The sequence below is a fragment of the Mizuhopecten yessoensis genome, unplaced genomic scaffold, assembly GCF_002113885.1.
Source record: "Mizuhopecten yessoensis strain PY_sf001 unplaced genomic scaffold, ASM211388v2 scaffold4999.3, whole genome shotgun sequence".
Lineage (NCBI taxonomy): Eukaryota > Metazoa > Mollusca > Bivalvia > Pectinida > Pectinidae > Mizuhopecten > Mizuhopecten yessoensis.
Genome location: NW_018405829.1, coordinates 345053 through 368062, shown reverse-complemented (window position 1 = coordinate 368062; position 23010 = coordinate 345053). Strand labels below are relative to the sequence as shown.

General features: G+C 36.9%; 2 protein-coding genes across 5 annotated transcripts in view; one reads left to right on the top strand and one right to left on the bottom strand.

Moving 5' to 3' along the window:
* LOC110450123 (atrial natriuretic peptide receptor 1-like) overlaps nt 1-4972 on the top strand; it is a 37305-nt gene extending 32333 nt beyond the window's left edge. For both annotated transcript variants that reach the window (XM_021497394.1, XM_021497395.1), the window contains 5 exons: nt 250-318; nt 785-947; nt 1929-2039; nt 2692-2783; nt 3838-4972. In XM_021497394.1, coding sequence (XP_021353069.1) covers nt 250-318; nt 785-947; nt 1929-2039; nt 2692-2783; nt 3838-4122 — 720 coding nt within the window. In that variant the 3' untranslated portion in view covers nt 4123-4972. The remainder of the gene's footprint in view (nt 1-249; nt 319-784; nt 948-1928; nt 2040-2691; nt 2784-3837) is intronic.
* Nucleotides 4973-7556: 2584 nt separating this feature from the next.
* Nucleotides 7557-22808, bottom strand: LOC110450122. Of its 3 annotated transcripts, none has more exons than XM_021497391.1 (9): nt 22729-22808; nt 21779-21903; nt 19680-20197; nt 16283-16336; nt 14604-14742; nt 13932-14047; nt 13766-13838; nt 9660-10039; nt 7557-7759 (listed from the first exon to the last, which is right to left on the bottom strand). In XM_021497391.1, the coding sequence occupies exons 1-9, from the start codon at nt 22761-22763 to the stop codon at nt 7724-7726; spliced, it is 1476 nt and encodes a 491-aa protein (XP_021353066.1). In that variant the 5' UTR covers nt 22764-22808; the 3' UTR covers nt 7557-7723. The 3 variants fall into 3 exon arrangements, with proteins under 3 accessions (XP_021353066.1, XP_021353067.1, XP_021353068.1); XM_021497392.1 differs by lacking the exon at nt 22729-22808 and adding an exon at nt 22207-22283; XM_021497393.1 differs by lacking the exon at nt 16283-16336.
* Between the last annotated feature and the right edge of the window lie 202 nt (nt 22809-23010).

The following is a 23010-nucleotide window of genomic DNA, read 5'->3' as shown; positions in this document are numbered from 1 at the left end:
ATCCGTTCTTGTCAGTCGTTCTTGGTCTGCCGTTCCGAATCGGCCGCTCTTGGTCAGCCGTTCTTGGTCGACCGCTCTTGGTCAGACGTTCAGGGTCGGTCGTTCTTAGTCTGCCTTTCCGGGTCGGCCTGTCTAAGTCAGCCGTTGTTGGTCAGCCGTTCCGGGTCTGCCGTTCCGGGTCAGCCGTTCTTGATCTGCCGATGACACTCTATTTATACAATATTAATAATATTTAGTTTTCTCCAACAGATTGTGGGCCTACTAAATGCCCTCTACACAGTATTCGATGACACGATAAAGCATTTTGACGTCTACAAGGTACGTACGCTCAACTTATAGTAGGTGATATTAATCCGCGGAACAGAATACAGATGAAAATATGCTATGGTTGTATGTAGGAATGTCACATAACACTAGAAAGTTCAGCGAAGGTTTCATCAATTGGAGATCTGTACTTAAACATGAACTTGAATTATGCTTAAAAGTGAGTAATTTGATAGACGGCAGGGTATACATGTATCTAGGTATGGATAGCTCAGCTTATTACTGTAGTAGTTAAAATATTTATTCTGAATTTATGTCATGTTTAAATATGATAATGAACTACAGTATTGAAAAATGCTTTTATTCCAGGTCGAAACACCCTAGCTGGTGTCGCCCTTCTGTTTGTAATTTTATCAATATAGGATATAGTCTTCACACGTTGAAATTACTTTCCAAATCTTGAATATTGTTTATATCTTGTATAATATTTCTGTCTTAATTCATGAAGTGTGTTTAACAGGTAGAAACCATCGGCGATGCATATATGATTGTTAGTGGTCTTCCGGAGAAGAATGGCAATAAGCACGTGACAGAGATGGCATCTGTGTCGATTGCACTCTTGAACGTAGTGCGACACTTCAAGATTCCACACAAACCTACCGCACAGCTAGAAATCCGTATCGGTACGTATCGCGTCAGAGTAATACTAGTACCGGAACAAATTACGGGGTTTATCATGAAACACCTTTTGTATTGCATGAGGCCTGTCGAAAGTTAACCTTATGTTTTGCCAAACAACACAACGAAATGGACATTTAAGTGAATAGACATTTTATTGGATAGATGCAAAGAAATCATAGGTTTTTCTTTGGAATACTGAGAAAACGAAGTTAAAAATAAAACAAAAGAATGAATTTAGAATTAGAAGACGATCAAGAAGGCCAAAGTAAACCTTTACTGAACCATTTGGTAGTCTAATAACGTAATATCAATGGTAGAAGAAACGCAAATTTTATGTCTAATTTGTGTATAAGAACTACACGGGAAAGTGCATATAAAACCGTTGATACTGTTAAAAAATACAGCAATAAGTAAATGGGTACGGCCAATTTCGTAAACAATCCACCTGTATAATCAATTGAGACGCGAAATAAGGAAGCTCATATTGAGTAATGCTGAGTTCGATGGAAATAGCCAATAAATTGGTTCTGTTGTGAAATTTTATCGACTATAATAAGGTTGAACTGATCTTGATAGGCCCAAATGACAAGAGTGACAACACTAATCATTCTCTTTGAGTAATAGAGTAAATACAGTTCAATTGGAAGTAAAATCTATATATTTGAAGCTTATACATTGTAATGTACATGTATATATTTACAAAATTCGTTTATCCAGGTAGTTCATGTTATGTACATGTATTTCTGATATGGTTAGGCCTGCACTGTTAACTATTTCTGCAAGTGGACAATGATTCGACACTTTCATGAAGAGGTATGGCATAATTTATTATCTAAAAGTAGGTATACAATTTGTTTTATTTGATCATCCGTAGATATAGGGGTCTATGAGGTGATTTAAATTAATTATACGTCGGAACTGAACGTTTTGTGGTGTTCAAATGCAGATAGATTTGACTGAATCTCTGCTACTTTTTAAATTAGGCCTACACAGTGGCCCGGTGGTTGCGGGAGTGGTCGGACTTACTATGCCCCGGTACTGTTTGTTTGGGGACACAGTCAATACGGCATCTCGGATGGAGTCTAATGGTCAAGGTACGTATGCTGGTCTCAATGTAAGGGCTAGATGCCGTTTATTTGATGTTCCTCTGCATATAATTGTCTTTGGCTGATTGCAAGACGATTATCTGCATCAACTTCCATGTTAAATTCCGTAATCGTCAATATTGACGGAGGGGGTTTATAGATGAAGATGAAGAACCCACCATGGTATGTAAAACAATATTACTATTGTAATGGTCCGTGTTCTTGGGAGATGATCTGCGTGTCAGGTCAATGCACCATGTGTTGGGCATTTGTCTGTATGCGTTGGTCAATGCCCGTTTGTAGGACGTTTATAGGTAAGACTTAAGGTTTTATGTAAAGATCAAGGAACGTACATGTATGTAAGACGTTTGTTTTCGTGAAACTGTAAATGTGATGATATAAATGTAGATACGACTTTGTCTAAATCACTACGCAAGCTGCCATAGGTCATCTACTAAATGGAATAACAAATATTAATCTTATTGAGTATTGCACTGCGGAGAGCAGTAGTGTCGACTATGTTTAAGCACAGTAGATTGAAAACAACTATTAATTTCAATATTATGTCGGTTTCGTTTTTTAATACATATGTAGCAAGGGAGTGTATTAGCGAGTATCTGAATGTCTGAAATAACAAAGAATGTTTTCTCTTCTCCTGCAGCATTAAAGATACATATTAGCAACGTGACAAATGGCTTACTGAAAGAAGATGACAGATTCAAAATATCTGAGAGAGGGGAGATGGATATTAAGGTAATAGATATATGGTGACAATGTACATAATCGTCTTCACCTTCGCTTACTTACTCTTGTACAAAGTAGGTCCTCACTCGTTTGACGTCAGCTTTTGTATAGTATATTTTGTTTACTTGTTTCTATGGAGAGTAATCTTATTTGTCTCTATACAAATAATACGATACAAATAATCAAGCTTCTACATCATTTCATGTTTCCAATAATTGAGATTCGTATAAATTCTTACAGCATGCTTAATTGACCGGGACATCTTAAAATTATTTAACAGTTTTACAATACATTGAAATTGATTCAATATGATAAAAATTGATTATGTATATCATCCGCAAAATGCGTTTGAAATTAAATAACAAATGAACAAATTTATATCACTATCTTTACTAAAGGTACATGTTATTTCCTCTTAAAATGGAGCCTGTAGGTCCGTACGCTACTCTTTTTCGAAAATGTATTAATTTTGATGTTCTTAAGACATTGTTTTAATTATTTGAAGGGGAAAAAAACTAATGGTTTAGAATTAAATCATCGAGGGAGGACCCAGTAACTGAAGAGCTTGACCTGTTACAGATACGCCTTGATAAGGCTTGAACTGTAACAGTGAAACTTGTAATAAATACACCGTTATAACGCTTGAACTGTAATATATATTCATATATACATGAGTGCATCTTGTGCGCCCGGTAACCTTTGACATTCATGAACATGTCTGTACTAGTCTGATCATTCACTTTGTTCAAATTATGTCCCGGTCACCTAGTCGTTTGAAAAAACCCCTCAAATGAGTAAATCAAACGTTTTGATGACCGAGACAGATAATTTCAAAGCGTCTGTCAGACCAGTGCAGAAGGCTGTCAGCGGGATGGTGGTATTGAGTTTTCATTTGTTTTGTAGCGAAATTGCTCGATGGACGTGTTAGAACTATGGAATCAGTCGCCTAAATAATTTTTGTTGTCTACTTCAGAAAGTATTTTAGCGAGATACATGTATTGTGGTCAACGTCAGTACGTATTGTTTTCCGTGTCACAAATACATCGCCTATGTTCTATTCCAGGGTAAAGGTAAGATGACCACGTACTGGTTAGATGGATTTGAGAGTGAAGAAGACTTCCGCACACTGACGAGGAAGGCGAATTCCATCGATATCGACCTTCAATCAGCTTCGACCCTTGACATAGGGCACACCAATCTCAGTCCAGAGGCTGACCAGGAACCGGAGTACAAAACGAAACCTTTCAAAACACCACAGCTGCCGTCAGCTTTCGATATCCAAAAGCAGAACTCGGCTTTGTCCGACATATTTGACCCTGCGGACGATTTTGACCCAGAAGAATATTAAAATTTATATTTTATCGGAGAATAGGAATTTACAATACATTTAGATATGTGATTTAAACAATATTTGGAAATTTACTTCGTCTCAGGCCCAAGTTTCATGAACGTTCCTTAAAGAAAATCCCTGAATTATTACTCCTATGAAAGTATTACGGAAGATAAGAAATGTCTTTGGATTTACCATTTATATCAGATATACTTTCACAAGGGGAAAGCCGCATATTTTCCTTAATTTAGGAACATTTGTGAAATTAGGGATATTAAGTCTCGTTTAAAGTATTTCTATACTTTATTTTAACTCAAAGATGATCGGTTTTATCATGTTTTAGGTAATATGGTTCTTAATTTTAATTAACCCTTTTGTGTGTAAATATCCGTAAAAAATAATCGGACGGCTATCAGGTTTAAACTTGGACATGCTGACGTCATGGCTGTTGTCTTAAATGTGATGTCATGATTGATGTCATTTGTTGTTCTTTTATTCTGACATCACAAAGGCTGTTATTACGTCGCGTAATACAAAAAGAGGTATGACCTACAATGTTGGTGTACATAGTGGGAAGGGAGATAACTCCCACTGCACCAATGTTACCCTTATAAAACGTAGTTCCGAATTAATAATTATGACAGTATTAAAGATTAATATGTATCGTAATGAGAATTAACCCTTAGAAGCTTTACAGATAAGGAGCTTAGAAGCCTGGTGTCACACTGTGTTGTCTGTCAGTTTGGATGTTCCAATATATAAAACAAAAACGGCCCAGTGGTTTGGAATCGGGATATTATTGATGCCCTTTTGTAGGTTACACTGCTAAACAGTGGAGTGGTTGAGTAAGAGAATTATGAATAGAGGATATAGGTAAAACATTACAGGAGGAGGGGGGGGGGGGGGGGGGCAAGAATGAAGTAGGGAGTAACACATACCTCCTAGATGTTAACCGTTTTCTGTGTTATTTTCTCCATAGAGACTATTTAACGTACATGTATAATTGTGTAAACTGTGATCATGAGATCGTTTTTTATTTGTAGAATTACTTTGACTAAGTGCAGTAAAACTGTGTTATACTGACATTATTGTAAAGGCAACACATAGTTCTGTATTGACATTATAAGGAGGAAAAGCGATACAGAGGTGGAGACTGAAAATAAAATTGACGAAGTATTACTTTTAACTTCGGTGAAACCTGTCCAATCCGACACCCTGCGGGACACAACGAATAGGTTATTTCAGACAAGATACCGTAATACGTCGGTCTAATTTGAAATTTTCCATAACAAACGGAATCTTGTCATTGTTTTATTAAATAGTGTATTGAACGCTCAGGGATCGGCTAGGACAGGTTTTACTGTATTTGTTTATGACAGAGAAACATGTTAGACTATGCATGATGTTTTGTACTAGATTATAGTGTAATGTAACTGTAGCTATGTTTTGTTACCTAGTAGTGAAAATTGAGTGACAGTGATATGAGTCCGTCCCTATTGACTTCTGAACAACTGACTATTGCTTAATTAATATATATATAGAAAATAGAAACATTCCCCGCTTTGAGTTAAGACAAAATATTCAACTCTTGATACATGTGTTAGATCCTGAAGTGTTTAGTTGGATGCGAAGAATCTTTGATAATCTTATCCCGGGTTTGATATTTTTCTGTCTTATCCCTAAAGAGGGGAATTATTAGTTTTCTCCCACCTCATTACTGTACATGTACTACCATAAGGATGTTTAAGGATGGGACATGTTACACAATATCACCGCGAAAAATATAGTCCCCGAGGCACACCGCGAAACATATAGTCACCGAGGCACATCGCGAAAAATATAGTCCCCGAGGCACACCGCGAAAAATATAGTCCCCGAGGCACACCGCGAAAAATACAGTCTCCGAGGGAACACTGCGAACCATATAGTCCCTGAGGCACACCACGAAAAATATAGTCCCCGAGGCACACTGCGAAAAATATAGTCCCCGAGGCACACCGCGAAATATATAGTCCCCGAGGCACAACGCGAAAAATAAAGTCCCCGAGGCACACCGCAAAAAATACAGTCTCCGAGGCACACCGCGAAAAATATAGTCCCCGAGGCACACCGCGAAAAATATAGTCCCCGAGGCAAATCAGAACATTAACGATGTTGGACCCTCCATTGTTTTACCAGTTGTACAATATTAATTTCATAATACATGTATAAACCAATTCTTCAACAAAAAAGGATACTAAGCGTATGCCTAACTTCAAATCATTATAATAGTTCCTACATGTACTTTTGGTTCCGCACATCTAACGTATCATTTACAACTAGGCAAAATATACGTCGGCAGTAAGGTACATACATGTGACAATGTCAGCTAGGAACGAAAGATACTACAGTGTATATTTAAGCCTTATTAGATTTATATTGTGGAAAATGTTGACATATTGGCATAAGCGAATTTTATCGGAACCGATTTGTTCAGACTATACGCTCGGACTTGGACGTACTCGTTGCAAAAACCGTCGAACTGGTTTCATACCTTTAGAATTGTGTGACGTCATATGTCTTCTATTAACGATAATATGGTAAACACAAATCGAGAAGAACATGTTTTACCTAGTACAAGTATTTTCTGTTTCATAGTTATGAAATAGTGTCAAACCTGTCTAAAGAGACCACCTACAGGAGGCGACTCAAACGTGATAAGGGAGATAATTGTTTAATAGTCTCTTCATTAAAACGAATTAATATTATGACTTTGGTTTTATTTCAAAATGATTTACTCGTTTACAATATAGGTTTTATTCGCTCTGAAAAGTGCTTCTTTCAGCTGGATTAAAGAAACCTATTTGTTTTAATCATAACCTTAATCACATGATTAAAACCTCCCATTCCATGTCATGCAGACGCTTGCAAGGTTCACATAACATCAAATGTCAGTATGGGATACAGCAGTCGTTACCAGTAGTGTATTTATGATTATCTCCCCTTATTGGAATCAAATAAAAAGTGCCTGCATTTGAGCAGAAACAACTTCATGTTCTTATTAAAATTTAGTGTATCCTGAAATGCACGGAATCAAAACGAGAGCTCCAATAGAGGAAGATCAAGTTGAATCAATCTTTGCCTCCGACATACTTGTACCCTGCTTCAAACACACATACCTACATACACACATGCACCCATACACAACTCATAGGGGGCACGTCCTTAAATGACCTTAGCTGTTTGAAGGACGCTAAACAAATTAAAACCCAAACCAAATCGTTGCCTCCGTCGTTCGTTAGCACCTCATCTGACCACAACAAAGAATCCTATTTTCTTCTTTAGGCTACAATTCACATTAAGATTATATTTTGAAAACAAATCCAAACTAAAGATTTTATACAAGACTGAATTAATATGTCTGCTTTGTAAATTAAAGAATATCTAGACTGCTAAATCATATATGTCATATATAAAGTTTTTGAAATGAAGTTTATTACAAAAATAAATTTGAAGAGAAAAATACAAACAAAAGCAATCGATGAACTTGAGGTCCCTTCTCGTCATATGCAGATGCCATGCACTTGGTCTTTTTCCGTTATTTACAAAGATTTGTGTCCACGAGGTCTTACTCCACCAATCACAAATACGTCGCCTCTTCATGTTGGTCGCTTTTCTGTAACAACAACATGTAACCATAGCTACATATCCAACCATAGAATCAAATGACGGAGTACACAATAGTAAGGCTGACTCGAATAAAGATATTTGTTGGAGATAAGATTGCGTAACAATTTTTTAGTATCCAATCAGAACGTTATTTCTATTTGCTTCACTCAAAGTTGCATATTCCCTAGCCTGTTTCAGCTACAGATAAAGCCACACGTATGGTAGAATAAGTGATTATTTTTGTATATATTTGGAATGTATATTGACATATTAACATACATATGTAAGTACACATTTGGTAATATTTTTGTAAGAAAATAACAGCAGGTAATAACAGAAACCTGTATGGTATATATTCAGGGCCAGACACTATTTTCGATTGGTAGCCAACGGAACTAGTTGAAAAGATCTAGAGGATATGATAAGTCCAAGGTTTTGCTTAACCCTTTCACCCTTATGCAACTTTATTAGACTCTACCATGTATTGCTCTGGATGAGTCCATTATGGTATACAGTGGTGACAGGATTAAAAGAGACATTCAACAGGAAACATAAAATAGCAATTGACTGTATGGGACATAAAATAACTACTGCCATAGAAACAAGGTGAAGTTTTAGTAACATTTTGCAGTATCATGCAGTATATCGGTATTATCAGCAATTTCCCAATGAAATATTCTTATTTCATAATCTGAAATGAGTTTGTTTTAACATTGTTTTACAAGTCTAAAGACATGCATAAGATGTTTTTTTTGTGTGATTACAATGTATTTAAATAAATAGTTTGCGCTTACGGTACTAAATAAGGACACAAGCAGGTGACATTTAACAATTTCTTTCAATTATTTGGTTTGGTTTATTTTTGTTTCACGTCCTATAACAGCTAAGGTCATTTAAGGACGTGCCTCCATGTGTGTAGTGTATGCGTGCTTGCGTGTGTATGCAGGAAACAGGGTATGTTAGTGTACTTGCCTCCTTGTGATAGCGCGGATCTGATGCCGACTTTATAGTGCTACTTGCTGAAATACCATGCCAAAGGTATCCAGCACAGCATTCCTCCCGGTCACATTATACTGACAACCGGTCAACCAGTTGTTGCCATTCCTCTAAATGCTGAACGTTAAACAGGGAATGACAACTAATATTTTAAGGACTTTGGTATGTCCCGGCATGGGGACAGAACCCATTGCGTTCCTCACCTGGGCAAACGCTCAACATAAACGCCAAAAGTGAGGTGTTGCCTAACAAGGCGCTAGGAAATAAAAGTTAGTTAGAAGTAGAAAGAAAGATAAAGATCCCCAATATTGCAATGGGTGAAGCATATTCATTGTGGTCGCTTTTGTGTCCCCAGATAGAGGGAACAAAAGCAAATCCCCAATACTGCAGTGGTTCCAACATTAGTCGCCTCTTACGATACACGAGTGGGTAACAGTAGTTGGCTTCTTTTCCGATCTCCCACCTGTAGGGGTGTTCTTGAATGAAACAATAGCTCCATTTTCGAATAGGCAGATGATTCTGTAAATTATTTCACAACAGAGCAGCCACATTTCGGTAACATCAGTTTCAAAAGCCAAAGAACCAGATTACTGAACAAATAACAGATATTCCGTCTCGAATCATGATAGTGTCGGCTGAAGTGTGACAAGTTCCATTCAATACCATGAAGCTGGTCAGTTTACTACCTTGAACGTGTTCACAAAATTTGTACTGTTCCCTTTACGGAATAAGTCACAAATGTAATGATGAATAAATTGAACGTAGCAAGAATCCAATCTCATGCTATGGACAGATTGCATTTCCGTTCATATTGCACAAGTCTTAATACACAGCGAATCTCTAGTTGCCTATTCTGAATTTAGAACCATACCATATACACATACGTAAATATGTGAGGTTGTAAACCTTACCTCTGATATTAGAGACCCGGTTTCGGATGGTTCTGCTGTGCTGGATTCGTCAACAGAGAGCAGTCTCCGGCATGGCTCCACCACACTTACCCTAGGACCAAGCTCCCCCAAAGATTGATAGGAATGTGGGGGCGTGACATTCACTACCCTCGGACCCGCGCGTCGAAGGGTCCGGGGGATGTCAGACTCCACGACTTCCTCAGGCGTAGCTATGTTGTTATTGTTCTCTTCACGAAAAACATCATCTGCTACACCAAACACCTTCCGGAACAGATGACCACGTGACCCCTGGTGGTAGAAGTTTGATTCGCTCAAAGCAGGAGCGCTAATCAGCAACATTGTAGATGCAAACGTGGACACCGCTGCAATAGTTGTCTTACCTGTTAACAAATAGATTACTTAGGCATTCAGTCATCAACAAATTTATTATATATGACATGTAAATACGATGATAAGAATATGATTTGTTTGTCACAGATCTCTCATTTGTATTTACAACATCGGTTGATCCCTGATACTAAGTACAGTAACCTAGCTTTAGTTTGGCACAGCCAAACATGTACAGAAACATGATTTGGTTTCAGCGAAAATCTCACTTTCAGAAACATGATTCGGTTTTAGCGGAAATATGACTTACAGAAACATGATTTGGTTTCAGCGAAAATCTCACTTTCAGAAACATGATTCGGTTTTAGCGGAAATATTACTTACAGAAACATGATTTGATATTGACGTAATTCGTACTTACAGAAACATGATTTGATATTGGCAGAAATCTTACATACAGAAACATGATTTGATGCTGGCGTAATTCGTATAAACAGAAACATAATTTGATATTGGCAGACATCTTACTTACAGAAACATGATTTGATATTGGCAGAAATATTACCTACAGAAACATGATTTGATGCTGGTTGTAATCTTACTTACAGAAACATGATTTGATATTGACGTAATTCGTACTTACAGAAACATGATTTGATATTGGCGGAAATCTTACATACAGAAACATGACTTTATGCTGGTTGTAATCTTACTTACAGAAACATGATTTGATGCTGGCGTAATTCGTACTAACAGAAACATGATTTGATATTGGCAGACATCTTACTTACAGAAACATGATTTGTTATTGGCAGAAATATTACCTACAGAAACATGATTTGATGCTGGTTGTAATCTTACTTACAGAAACATGATTTGATATTGACGTAATTCGTACTTACAAAAACATGATTTGATATTGGCGGAAATCTTACTTACAGAAAGATGATTTGATGCTGGCGTAATTCGTACATACAGAAACATGATTTGATATTGGCGGAAATCTTACATACAGAAACATGATTTGATGCTGGTTGTAATCTTACTTACAGAAAGATGATTTGATGCTGGCGTAATTCGTACTTACAGAAACATGATTTGATATTGGCGGAAATCTTTCATACAGAAACATGATTTGATGCTGGTTGTAATCTTACTTACGGAAACATGATTTGATATTGGCAGAAATATTACCTACAGAAACATGATTTGATGCTGGTTGTAATCTTACTTACAGAAACATGATTTGATATTGGCGTAATTCGTACTTACTGAAACATGATTTGATATTGGCAAAAATCTGACTTACAGAAACATGATTTGATATTGGCGTAATTCGTACTTACTGGAACATGATTTGATATTGGCAGACATCTTACTTACAGAAACATGACTTGATATTGGCGGTAATCTTACTTACAGAAACATGATTTGATATTGGCTGAAATCTTACTTATATAAACATGATTTGATATTGGCAGAAATCTTACTTACAGAAACATGATTTGATGTTGGTTGTAATCTTACTTACAGAAATATGATTTGATATTGGCGGAAATCTTACATACCGAAACATAATTTGATGTTGGCGGAAATCTTACTTATAGAAACATGATTTTATATTGGCGGAAATCTTACATACCGAAACATAATTTGATGTTGGCGGAAATCTTACATACAGAAACATACTTTGATGTTGGCGGAAATCTTACATACAGAAACAAACGTTGATGTTGGCGGAAATCTTACTTACAGAAACGTGATTTTATGTTGGCAGAAATCTTACATACAGAAACATACTTTGATGTTGGTGACAATTTTACTTACAGAAACGTGATTTGATGTTGGCGGTAATCTTACTTACAGAAACGTGATTTTATGTTGGCGGAAATCTTACTTACAGAAACATGACTTGATATTGGCGGTAATCTTACTTACAGAAACATGATTTGATGTATGTGACAATCTTCAATACAAAAACATGATTTGATGTTAGTGACAATCTTATGAACAGAAACACGATCTGCTTTTGGCGAAAATCTTACTTACAGAAACATGACTTGATATTGGCGGTAATCTTACTTACTGAAAAATGATTTGATGTATGTGACAATCTTACATACAAAAACATGATTTGATGTTAGTGACAATCTTATGAACAGAAACGCGATCTGCTTTTGGCGGAAATCTTACTTACAGAAACATGACTTGATATTGGCGGTAATCTTACTTCCTGAAAAATGATTTGATGTATGTGACAATCTTACATACAAAAACATGATTTGATGTTGGTGACAATCTTATGACAGAAACATGATCTGCTGTTGGCGAAAATCTTATGAACAGAAACATGACTTGATGTTAGTGACAATCTTATGTAAAGAAACATGATCTGCTTACAGATCTGCGAAAATCTTACTTGTTCTTAGCGAAACATTATTTGATGTATGTGACAATCTTACATACAAAAACATGATTTGATGTTGGTGACAATCTTATGACAGAAACATGATCTGCTGTTGGCGAAAATCTTATGAACAGAAACATGACTTGATGTTAGTGACAATCTTATGTAAAGAAACATGATCTGCTTACAGATCTGCGAAAATCTTACATGTACTTACTGAAACATGATTTGATGTTGGTGACAATTTAACTTACAGAAACATGATTTGATGTTGGCGACAATCTTACTTACAGAAACATATTTTGATGTTGGCGGAAATCTTACTTACAGAAACATGACTTGATGTTAGTGACAATCTTATGTAAAGAAACATGATCTGCTTACAGATCTGCGAAAATCTTACTTGTACTTAGCGAAACATGATTTGATGTATGTGACAATCTTACATACAAAAACATAATTTGATGTATGTGACAATCTTACTTATAGAAACATGATTTGATGTTACTGACAATCTTATGTAAAGAAACATGATCTGCTTACAGATCTGCGAAAATCTTACTTGTACTTAGCGAAACATGATTTGATGTATGTGACAATCTTACTTACAGAAACATGATTTGATGTTAGTGACAATCTTATGTAAAGAAACATGATCTGCTTACAGATCTGCGAAAATCATACTTACTGAAACATGATTTGATGATGGTGACAATCTTACTTACATAAACATTCTTACTTATAGAAACATGATTTGATGTTGGTGACAATCTTACTTACAGAAACATGATTTGATGTTAGTGACAATCTTACTTACAGAAACATGATTTGATGTTGGCGGATATCTTAGTTACAAAAACATGACTCGATGTTGGCGGAAATCTTACTTACAGAAACATGACTTGATGTAAGTGACAATCTTATGTAAAGAAACATGATCTGCTTACAGATCTGCGAAAATCATACTTACTGAAACATGATTTGATGTTGGTGACAATCTTACTTACATAAACATTCTTACTTATAGAAACATGATTTGATGTTGGCGACAATAAATCTTACTTACAGAAAGATGATTTGATGTTGGCGGAAATCTTACTTACAGAAACATGTTTTGATGTTGGCGACAATCTTACATACAGAAACCTTCTTACTTATAGAAACATGATTTGATGCTGGCGACAATCTTACTTACAGAAACATTATTTGATGTTGGCGACAATCTTACATACAGAAACATTCTTACTTATAGAAACATGATATGATGTTGGCGACAATCTTACTTACAGAAACATGATTTGATGTAAACGGAAATCTTACTTACAGAAACATAAAGTAGTTTCGGCGGCAATCTAATTACAGTAACACTTACAGTAACAAGAGTCGATGTCGGTTCTGGTTGCTCCCTTTCGCTTACAAAGCAATGTTAACGATTCTGCATCTTTCTGAAAAAGAAAATTGTACACTTCTATGACTGAAACACTCTTTGACAATAAAACCTGATGTAGAGGTTAGAATTGACTGACTGACACACTTACTTCCATCTGCAGCACGAGACTTCGCGCGTGGGCTAGCCTCTCATCAGTCAACCGTTTATCAGTCTTCAGCTGCTGCGTCTGTATTTGGTGTTTGTTGGTTATAGCGGTGATCATACCTGTTACGAAGATGCACGTGTTATGTATTGTCTGTAACATCAAACATGTACGGTCACGTGTAAATATCAAATCCATGTATGTGTTTATACATGAACTGGTAAGTGTAGTGTATATAAAAATGTTATTGACCATTCCAACAGTAACTCATTCTAGAAGAGTTCATGTATAGCCAACCCTTAATACATTATACCTTCACATCTACTTGTAAAGTTCATGATTGGTATCGATATGTAATTTATCTTCTAAATCTATTTGAAGTGCACTTGGCCTATGAAAAGAACATATTGGTATTTGGATACGTTTATAAATCTCTCCTAGAAGTATAACAGCGACATCACAAAACGTCACTGTATGTGCTTTACGCTGTCACGTGATAAAGTCACGTCGATACTCTAAATTTTGATATCATATTTGTACAGCGTTATTGATAGAAAACATAGGAAATTGTAAATATAAATCGTTAAAATGTAAACGATGCGTGCGTCTAGGTAGAATCATCTGTGTATATATAATATACAGATTGGACAGTGTCCGTGATAGTAAAGGTCAACGTACTAAAGATGACACGGACGAATCTCCATGGTAACAGTAGAATAAGGATGGTTGTAGCATCGGTGGACCTCTCGCTCCAGTTGCCACAGAGGAACCCTATATCAACCCAAAATACCACAACTACAATGATGGTATCGAACACCTGTAGGACAAAAAGACGAATGGACAGGCCATTAGTTATCAAATATATAATAATGGTAAAACAACTACCAGCTCGTTAGTTTCAATGGGAAAAGGACGGGCGGACAGCTTCTAGCTACACATACATAGGCATATATCCAAATGTAAATTGCTAACGATAGAACAGCAAAGCAAGGATAGACTGTTACATATCAAATAGGAACCATACAAATATATACAAACGAGCAGAATGTCCAACATGAATTATGTAAAGACAGACGGAGGGACTGGTAATATACCATTGATATCCTAACAAGGCATCACAAGAAATACAAATCCTCTCGCATTCACACATTGTGACATATGTAAGAGGAAATGAAGTTGCTAGAGCGACGACAAAGTTTTTTTCCCTAAAAATAGGAAAAAGTGACCTAGACCGTTGACGCAGTATCCTGAATCGCGAACTTGTGCAAAGCATTGCCATATCGTTTCGTGAAATTCTGTTGGGGACAGAAGTCGATAGAGCGAGAACAAAGTTTTTGGTAAACATAGTAAAAGTGACCTTGACCTTTAACGCTGTAAACTGAAACACATACTTGTTCAAGGCATTGTCATATCAAAAACGTGTATGAAAATTCATGGAATTGCATTGAGGAATGAAGTAGATAGAGCGATGACACTTTTTTTTTCTAAAAATAGCAAAAGTGACCTTGACCTTTAACAAAGTAATCTGAAGCGCAAACTTGTTCAGGATATTGCCATACTAAACACTGTATCAAGTTTCATGAAATTCTGTTGAGGAATGAAGTCGGTAGAGCGATAACAATTAATTAACAGTTAATTTTTAAAATATTAAAAGTGACCTTGACCTTAAACATAGAAACCGGAGACACGAATTTGTCCAAGGCATTGCCATACTACACACTTGTTTGCTTTTTTATGAAATTTGGTTGAGGAATGATATCGGTAGAGTGATGACAAAGGTTTTTTTCTTCTATAAATAGTAACAGTGACATTGACCTTGACCGTTAACATAGAAACCGGAAACGCTAATCTGTCAAAGGCATTACTGTATCATACCAAACATTTGCATGAAATTTCATGAAATTCCGTTTAGTTATATGAAGTCGCTTGAGTGCTTACAAAGTCTTTTTTTTTTATAAATAGTAACAGTGACCTTGACCTTCAACATAGAAACCTGAAACGTGAACTTGTTAAAGAACACTTTGATCAGTTTCATTTAATTTTATTGAGGAATGAAGTCGGTAGAGTGATGACAATTTTGTTTATGAAAATAATGACAGTGACTTTGACCTTAATCGTAGAAATCCGAAACGCAAAATTGTTCAAGGTATTGTCCTACTTCATACTTGTTTGAAGTTTCATGAAATTCTGTTGAGGAATGAAGTCGCTAGAGTGACGACAAAGAGTGTTACATACGTACGTAAGTCAGTCTACTTACGTATGTACATGTACGTACGTACGAGCGGAATCCTATATCCCCTCGAACTTTCGTTGCGAGGCCGACGGGATAATAAAGGAGCATAGGAAGCTTTACCTACCTCGAATTTCCTTCTGTAGAAATATCTTCCTCTGCAAACTGTTCTCACCGAAACCTAGACAAATAGGAAATGGTCCTAAAACCAATAAGTCGTCTTGCTCTATGCATGTGTAAAAACATTACCCCTACGTACCATTCTTACTTAAAATAGATATTAAGATGATCACTCTGTCTGACCTTTAACCTTTAGAGATACACTGACAGGGATTAAGTGCCCATTGTATCTAAGACACAAAGACAACACTGATTAGTGTAGTCCCAACCCACACACTCCCACACGTCATCCGACACACTACTCAATTGATATAACCGTCCACCATACTATTTGCTAGCCTTCAAATCCCGTTTCCGAAATCGTTTCTACCCACAAGAGGCACAGAGGACCTGTATCGCTCACCTGGATATATGTTTAAAGTAATTGATATGAGGTAAAGAGCTAGCACTCCTTGGTAGGTACTTATGTAAATATGAAATTTCAGAAAGATCCATCCAGTATTTCTGGGGATATAGCGAGAGCAAACTTCAAATGTCAAAATCAAAGATGGCGGCCTGGTGGTCCTCTTGTTTTAATGAATACATCCTAATAGTAACAGGTACTACTAGACAACTTGATGGAGACAACATTGGGATAAATCTTGAATCCCTCTTGTAGGAGAAGGATTTCAAAGGTTTTACCTCTATTTCCCCTATTGGGCCTCACCCCCTGGGGGCCACGCCCACCGTTTATACAAAACTAAGTGCCCTTGGTCCAAAGATCCTTTAAACCAAATTGGGATGAAATCCTTTAATCCCTATAGCAGAAGAATGATTTTAAAGGTTTACCTCTATTTCCCCTATTTGGCTCCGCTCCTCTGCCCCAAGGGTGTCACAACCACTGTTTATACAAAGTTGAGACCCATTGGCCTCAGGATGCTTCAGACTTAATTAGGATAAAATCCCTTAATCCCTATGGTAGATGAAGGACATTCAAGGTTAACCTCCATTTTCCCTATTTGGCGCCACCCTCTGCCCCCAACGTTTACACAAAATTGAGTCCCCTTTGAAATGCTTCGGACCAAATTAGAATAAAATCCCTTGATCCCTACGCTAGAAGAAGGATTTTAAAAGTTTAACCTCTATTTCCCCTTTTGGGCCCCTCTCCTCTGCCCAAAGGGGGACAACACCCACCGTTTATATAAAACCGAGTGCCCTTGGCCTAAAGATGCTCCCGACCAAATTGGGATGAACTCACTTAATCCCTATGGTATTAGAAGGATGTTAAAGGTTTACCCCTATTTCCCCTGTTTGGCCCACCCCTCTGCCCAAAGTGGGGCGACACTCATCGTTTAGACAAAATCGAGTGCCCTTGGCCCAATGATGCTCCAGACCAAAGAGCTATGGCGGGTTGATATGCCTATTTCCCCAAAGTTGAGACCGCTAGTGCGCGCGTGTCACCGTGTACTGTTATGACGCGTCCTCAGGTATTTTCAAACAGGTAGCTTTATCGGAATCCTGTGTCTAAGAATTGATTAATATAAACAGCCGAATTCAAGGTCATGTCTATTAATGCATGCGTTCACGATATCGACTCAACAAAATGCTTTTATTTCGCGTTATTTCCATGAATTTGAAACAGATAATATGCTGTATGTAACAATCGAACAATTATTACCAACACGATTTGAAAGGATTTAATTATCATTACTACTCCCTACGTCATGCCGTTACCTGCTTTCTTACAAAAATCACATCTTGATTTTTTTTTTTCTAAACATATGAATGGCAAAACAATACATATAATTTTCGAATAGCATGTATTACACGTGTATTGCGATCCTTACTTTGTGCTGCAGTCTTCCTGCATTTCAAACAAATGAAACTATACTCAACGATGAATTTTCCAGTATTTTTGATAATATATTTGTGATAATAACACTTCATATTGTTTGTTTGGCCTTCATTTATTCTGACGCAACAATCGCACATTTTGTTTTGGTATTTCAACATCATTTGTTTGTGTTTAAATAATAGATAAGATTACTAGTGCCAATTCGAGGGAAAAACAATTCATAGATGATGTCTTATCTACAAAGCGTAGCTGTACTGTACACGTGTACAGTGATTTGTAGGCATGATTCCATAGAAGATAAAACAATTGGTATGTAATTTAGATATAAATAAAATATATTATTGATTTGAAAAATATTTTATCAATTAATTAAGGGAAAAGATCACATGCCTAAATATTTATAAAAAAACACAAACCTGAACGTGGATTCGAACTTACACGTTTACTTCGTCTGGTCATAAGTTAACTGTGTTACACATTCGGCTACATCAGACATAGACGTAGATGGGAATACAAACTGTTTTAACCAAAGAAACACCAGTCGCAGTTTAAAAAACGCACTCATCCCTGTTTTTCATTATTTTGAGCACTTTCAAAAGGAGGACCACTTTTACGGAATACGATTTGTTTTTGCATAGTACATCACGGAATAAAAAAAAACTTATTCAAAAGTTTGTCCTCGGATGGGAAAGTGTTGAAAGTATTTTTTTTTAAGTCTGGAAAACCCATCATTTTCATAGATATAGTGGATATGGCTATATTTGCAGTATCATATGAACAATACCTAATACTGTATCTCAGCAGTTCAAAAATTCATATTCAATTGGTTTTATATCTATTCTATGCATTTTCGCTGCTAGAAATTATTTACTGATTAATATTTTTTTCCGTTTTCATAAATGCCGAAATATGGGCAGATTTCCGCCATAGCTCTTAAGTATAAATCTACTGGGCCGTTCAGGACTAGTAGTGTTTTAAAGGAAAAGTGGACGGACGGACGGACGGACGACGGAGAACAGGCCGCTTTTCGGGCAGGTGAGCTAAAAAAAACATACAAGCAAACAACAACAATCGCAGGTTCTGTGCTCACTGTGCTTGACCGGGTGTCAATTTGACTAAAATGAGGTGAGCGTTTTCTCAAGCATAATAATCAGCTTTAGTAAGTGTTGTTTTAATTTTGATTCCCAATATTGTATAAACATTATAATCAGTTATCACGAGGTCACTCTTATCCCATCACTCTTTTATTAATGATATATATTTCGCCACTGTTCCACACAAACACACACGCTTTTATTTCTCTAATCAGTGTAAAATTCGATGTGAGGCAGGGTGTACATGTACTAATAGTAAAACGTGTGACGTCACAAAACTTGACACAAAGTGTGACGTTGTATGTCAAACACCTGTGACATGACACTGCGTGATATATTTCTGATTATTTTTTAACAATTAAAACGTGAGGTAGAAGTGGTGAAAGAAAAATCAACTGTTGAATAATCGTATTATATGTACGGACGGACGGACGGACGAAATGACGGACGAGTGGATGAATAAGCTAAATTCTCACCTCCACGAACATCACCGCTTCGATGATTATTCCAACTATATTGATAGTTGAGGTGACGCTGTATATATCTGCCAAATTTCCGTGCGATTCGTGCTCCACTAGACGCTTGAAATTCAGATCTATTTCACCGACAACAAATAGTTCCTCGGTTCCCTCATTAAACTGGATCCATAAATGGTTAGATGCAATACAGGGCTGGTTTGTCGGGGAGAGGTCATCTCTACAGGGCTGGTTTGTCGGGGTGAGGCCATCTCTACAGGGCTGGTTTGTCGGTGAGGGATCATCACTAAGTACTTGTAAATCAACGTTGGCTATGCTCTTATCACCAAGAACAGAAGTTAAATGTTGGCGATCACAATAACTAGAGCAGCGATCATTTAAAATGACGTCCATGTTGTTTCGCAAGAAGAGCACGATGTCACTGACACTTCCTATGCCAAGGGACGTTCCGTTGGCTGAGGCCTTTTCCAGGTGATTTTCAAACAGCTGAATGTTATCCTCCTCAAGTTCAAATCGAACTGAAACAAAATCAGTTGATGGACCACTACAGGCATGTAGTATAAATAATGTATATATGATGAGGTAGTGTTATAAATAAAAGATGTAGAATTAAAATAATCTAAAATACAGTTTTATGCTATGCATATACATGTACCTGTATCATATAATTCATATTACCGCCATCACAACTCACATTTACTGAAAATGATAATTAAAGTTTAAAACCTAAACTTCAGATGAAAGTTCATGCGGTCAATAAATTCAAACTCTGGTCGATCTTTCTGTATGTAATATTGTATATTAAATCAAGTTTGAAAAACGAGACGATTTCATCACCGAGGTATTTGTAGTTTAACTCTTAGACTTTTGAAGATTCACGTGGCCTGTCTGATTTAGTTTAATATGTCAATGTCGCATGCCTCTTAGATATCCAGGTATATCTCAAATCAATATATGGAACTTATCAACTTACCATAACAATCGTTAACATTATCATTAGGGAAAGCTGCTCTTTTAATTTTAAAACCAAAACCATACGCATTTCAGACAGGTTTGCCGATAACGTTGTTTACCGGACCCCGTTGTTAAATACAGAAATGAAAGCAACGGTATGTCAGTAAAACCGCAGTTAAGAAGAAATGCAGTGGATCCATGGAATCCTGGTTGTTATACAGAAGGTCCCTAAGTCAGGTGTCATTAAAATCTTGTTTTACTTTATAATTCGTTGTCTTTAGAGTCAGGTTTAATTTCGTTTAACGTCCTATTCACAGCTAAGTTTAAAGTCGGGAATCGGTTAAGTCAGGAACAAGACATATTACAGGATGTCATTAAAGTCAGATATCGATGAAATCAGGTTCAACTGTATTTTACATTATGCCCTGGAAGTTGAACGGCTATATTAACAGAACAGCGGCTATATTTACTGTATAGCGGTTATTTTTACTACATCTGTTATATTAACTGTATAGCGGTTATATTCACAGTACATCGGTTATATTCACTGTACATCGGTTATATTCACTGTACATCTGTTATATTTACTGTATAGCGGTTATATTCACTGTACATCGGTTATATTCACTGTACATCGGTTATTTTTACTGTACATCGGTTATTTTTACTGTACATCGGTTATATTTATTGTATAGCGGTAATATTCACTGTACAGTGGTCATATTTACTTTAAAGCGGTAATATTTGCTGTATAGTGGTGATATTTACTGTATAGCGGTTATATTTACTGTATAGCGGTAATATATACAGTATAACGGTTGTATTTACTGTATAGCGGTGATATTTACTGTATATCGGTGATATTTACTGTATAGCGTTTATATTTATTGTATAGCGGTGATATTTACTGTATAGTGGTTAAATTAATTGTGTAAAGGCTAAATTGAGAGGTTGTATCTTGTGCAAGGGTCTTCATTTTCACTTGATTGACCGTCTGAACAAACTATGTGAATTACAAAACCGAGCCAGTTATGAGCAGTCTGTGCAAATCAAAACACCACCAACCCGACTTACCGACAGGCGCAGCATCGCAGAAGTATCAATCCAGATAAATTAAGACGTAATACAGTAAAGTCTGTACTTACTCCTCATGCCGTGGAGTTCGACCATCATCTGTCCGAGGACACACAGACAGTCCATGAGGACGAGGACGCTGATGACGATCAGGGCATTGCGGCTATAGAGGAAGGCTATCGTCAGGGAACACCATCTGTAACGCCGAGCATAGGGACATGGACATTTGTCCAAGAAATATTTTGACCTACATGTATATTGAGGTGTTCATGGTTATTTTACACGTTTTAAAAGTTAAGAAAATAATTTCGGTAAAAATGTCACCCATTGATGGTATATACATAAATGGACGAACCATTCATGGGAGTGGCATTTTTATAGAAAATTTATCCAAACTCCCAAAACGTGCACTTTTATTTTGTTGTACACTGACAAATGTAACAATTTCTTACAACTTTTCTCAATATACAACAGTTATCCCCTCCCTTATTATACATACGTGAACGTATACATGTACCCTCTCCCTGAGGGACGACTGTAATCGATATTTAAACTTGGACCAAGCGTTTTGCTACATATCCCCTTCTGGACGAGGTGCTATATAGAAAGTGAAAAACTGAATTTGGGGTACAGACGGGAAACTTTGGGCGAGTTGGTAGTGGAGATATTTAGTAAGATTGATGTAGGGATGGGAAACTTTGGGCGAGTTGGTAGTGGTGATTGGAATAGAAGTGGAGCGAGTCACTGACAGTGATTTCAGACGAGTCGGTTGATGTTGGTTGGTTTGGATGGAAATATCAGAGCGCGATTTTGGTTTGAGGAGAGTAGGGAAGGGAAAGATGATTGATCGTTTGAGAGTGATGGGGATAATGCTGAGGTGGGGAGTCGATTAGTAATATATCGTGGCGAGTCGCATGTTTGTGACTTCGATAGGGATGCGAATGTTCGGCAGTGTATGATTTGATAACATATATATCCATGCAGACATCTCATGATCTCATCAACGCGTACATACACTTACCTCTGATAGCGAGTTTGATGTGGAGACTCCGCCATCTTCTATACATCGAGGGACGTGTGAGTAGGTATATCGGACACGCACGACCAGGTCGGGACTTCTGCGCTATGGAAACACGTATAGAACACATGCTCTGATACATGGGAGGCGTCTACAACTTTTTACATTGTGTATAAACTGCACAAACGATTTTCACAATTTTGTTTTTTCATGCTTGTCGTGTTTGCTCTGATTCAGTGCCAATAATCGATCATAATGTCGTTATTACACATCGTATATGCATAC

Excerpts from the sequence above, each read along its gene's own strand:
- LOC110450122 (XM_021497391.1), bottom strand. The coding sequence starts at position 22,763 with ATGGCGGAGTCTCCACATCAAACTCGCTATCAGAG. Across the intron at positions 20,198-21,778 it reads CGAACTCCACGGCATGAGGA|TTCGATTTGAACTTGAGGAG; the intron begins GTAAGTACAGAC and ends ATTTTGTTTCAG. Across the intron at positions 16,337-19,679 it reads AAGCGGTGATGTTCGTGGAG|GTTTCGGTGAGAACAGTTTG; the intron begins GTGAGAATTTAG and ends CTATTTGTCTAG.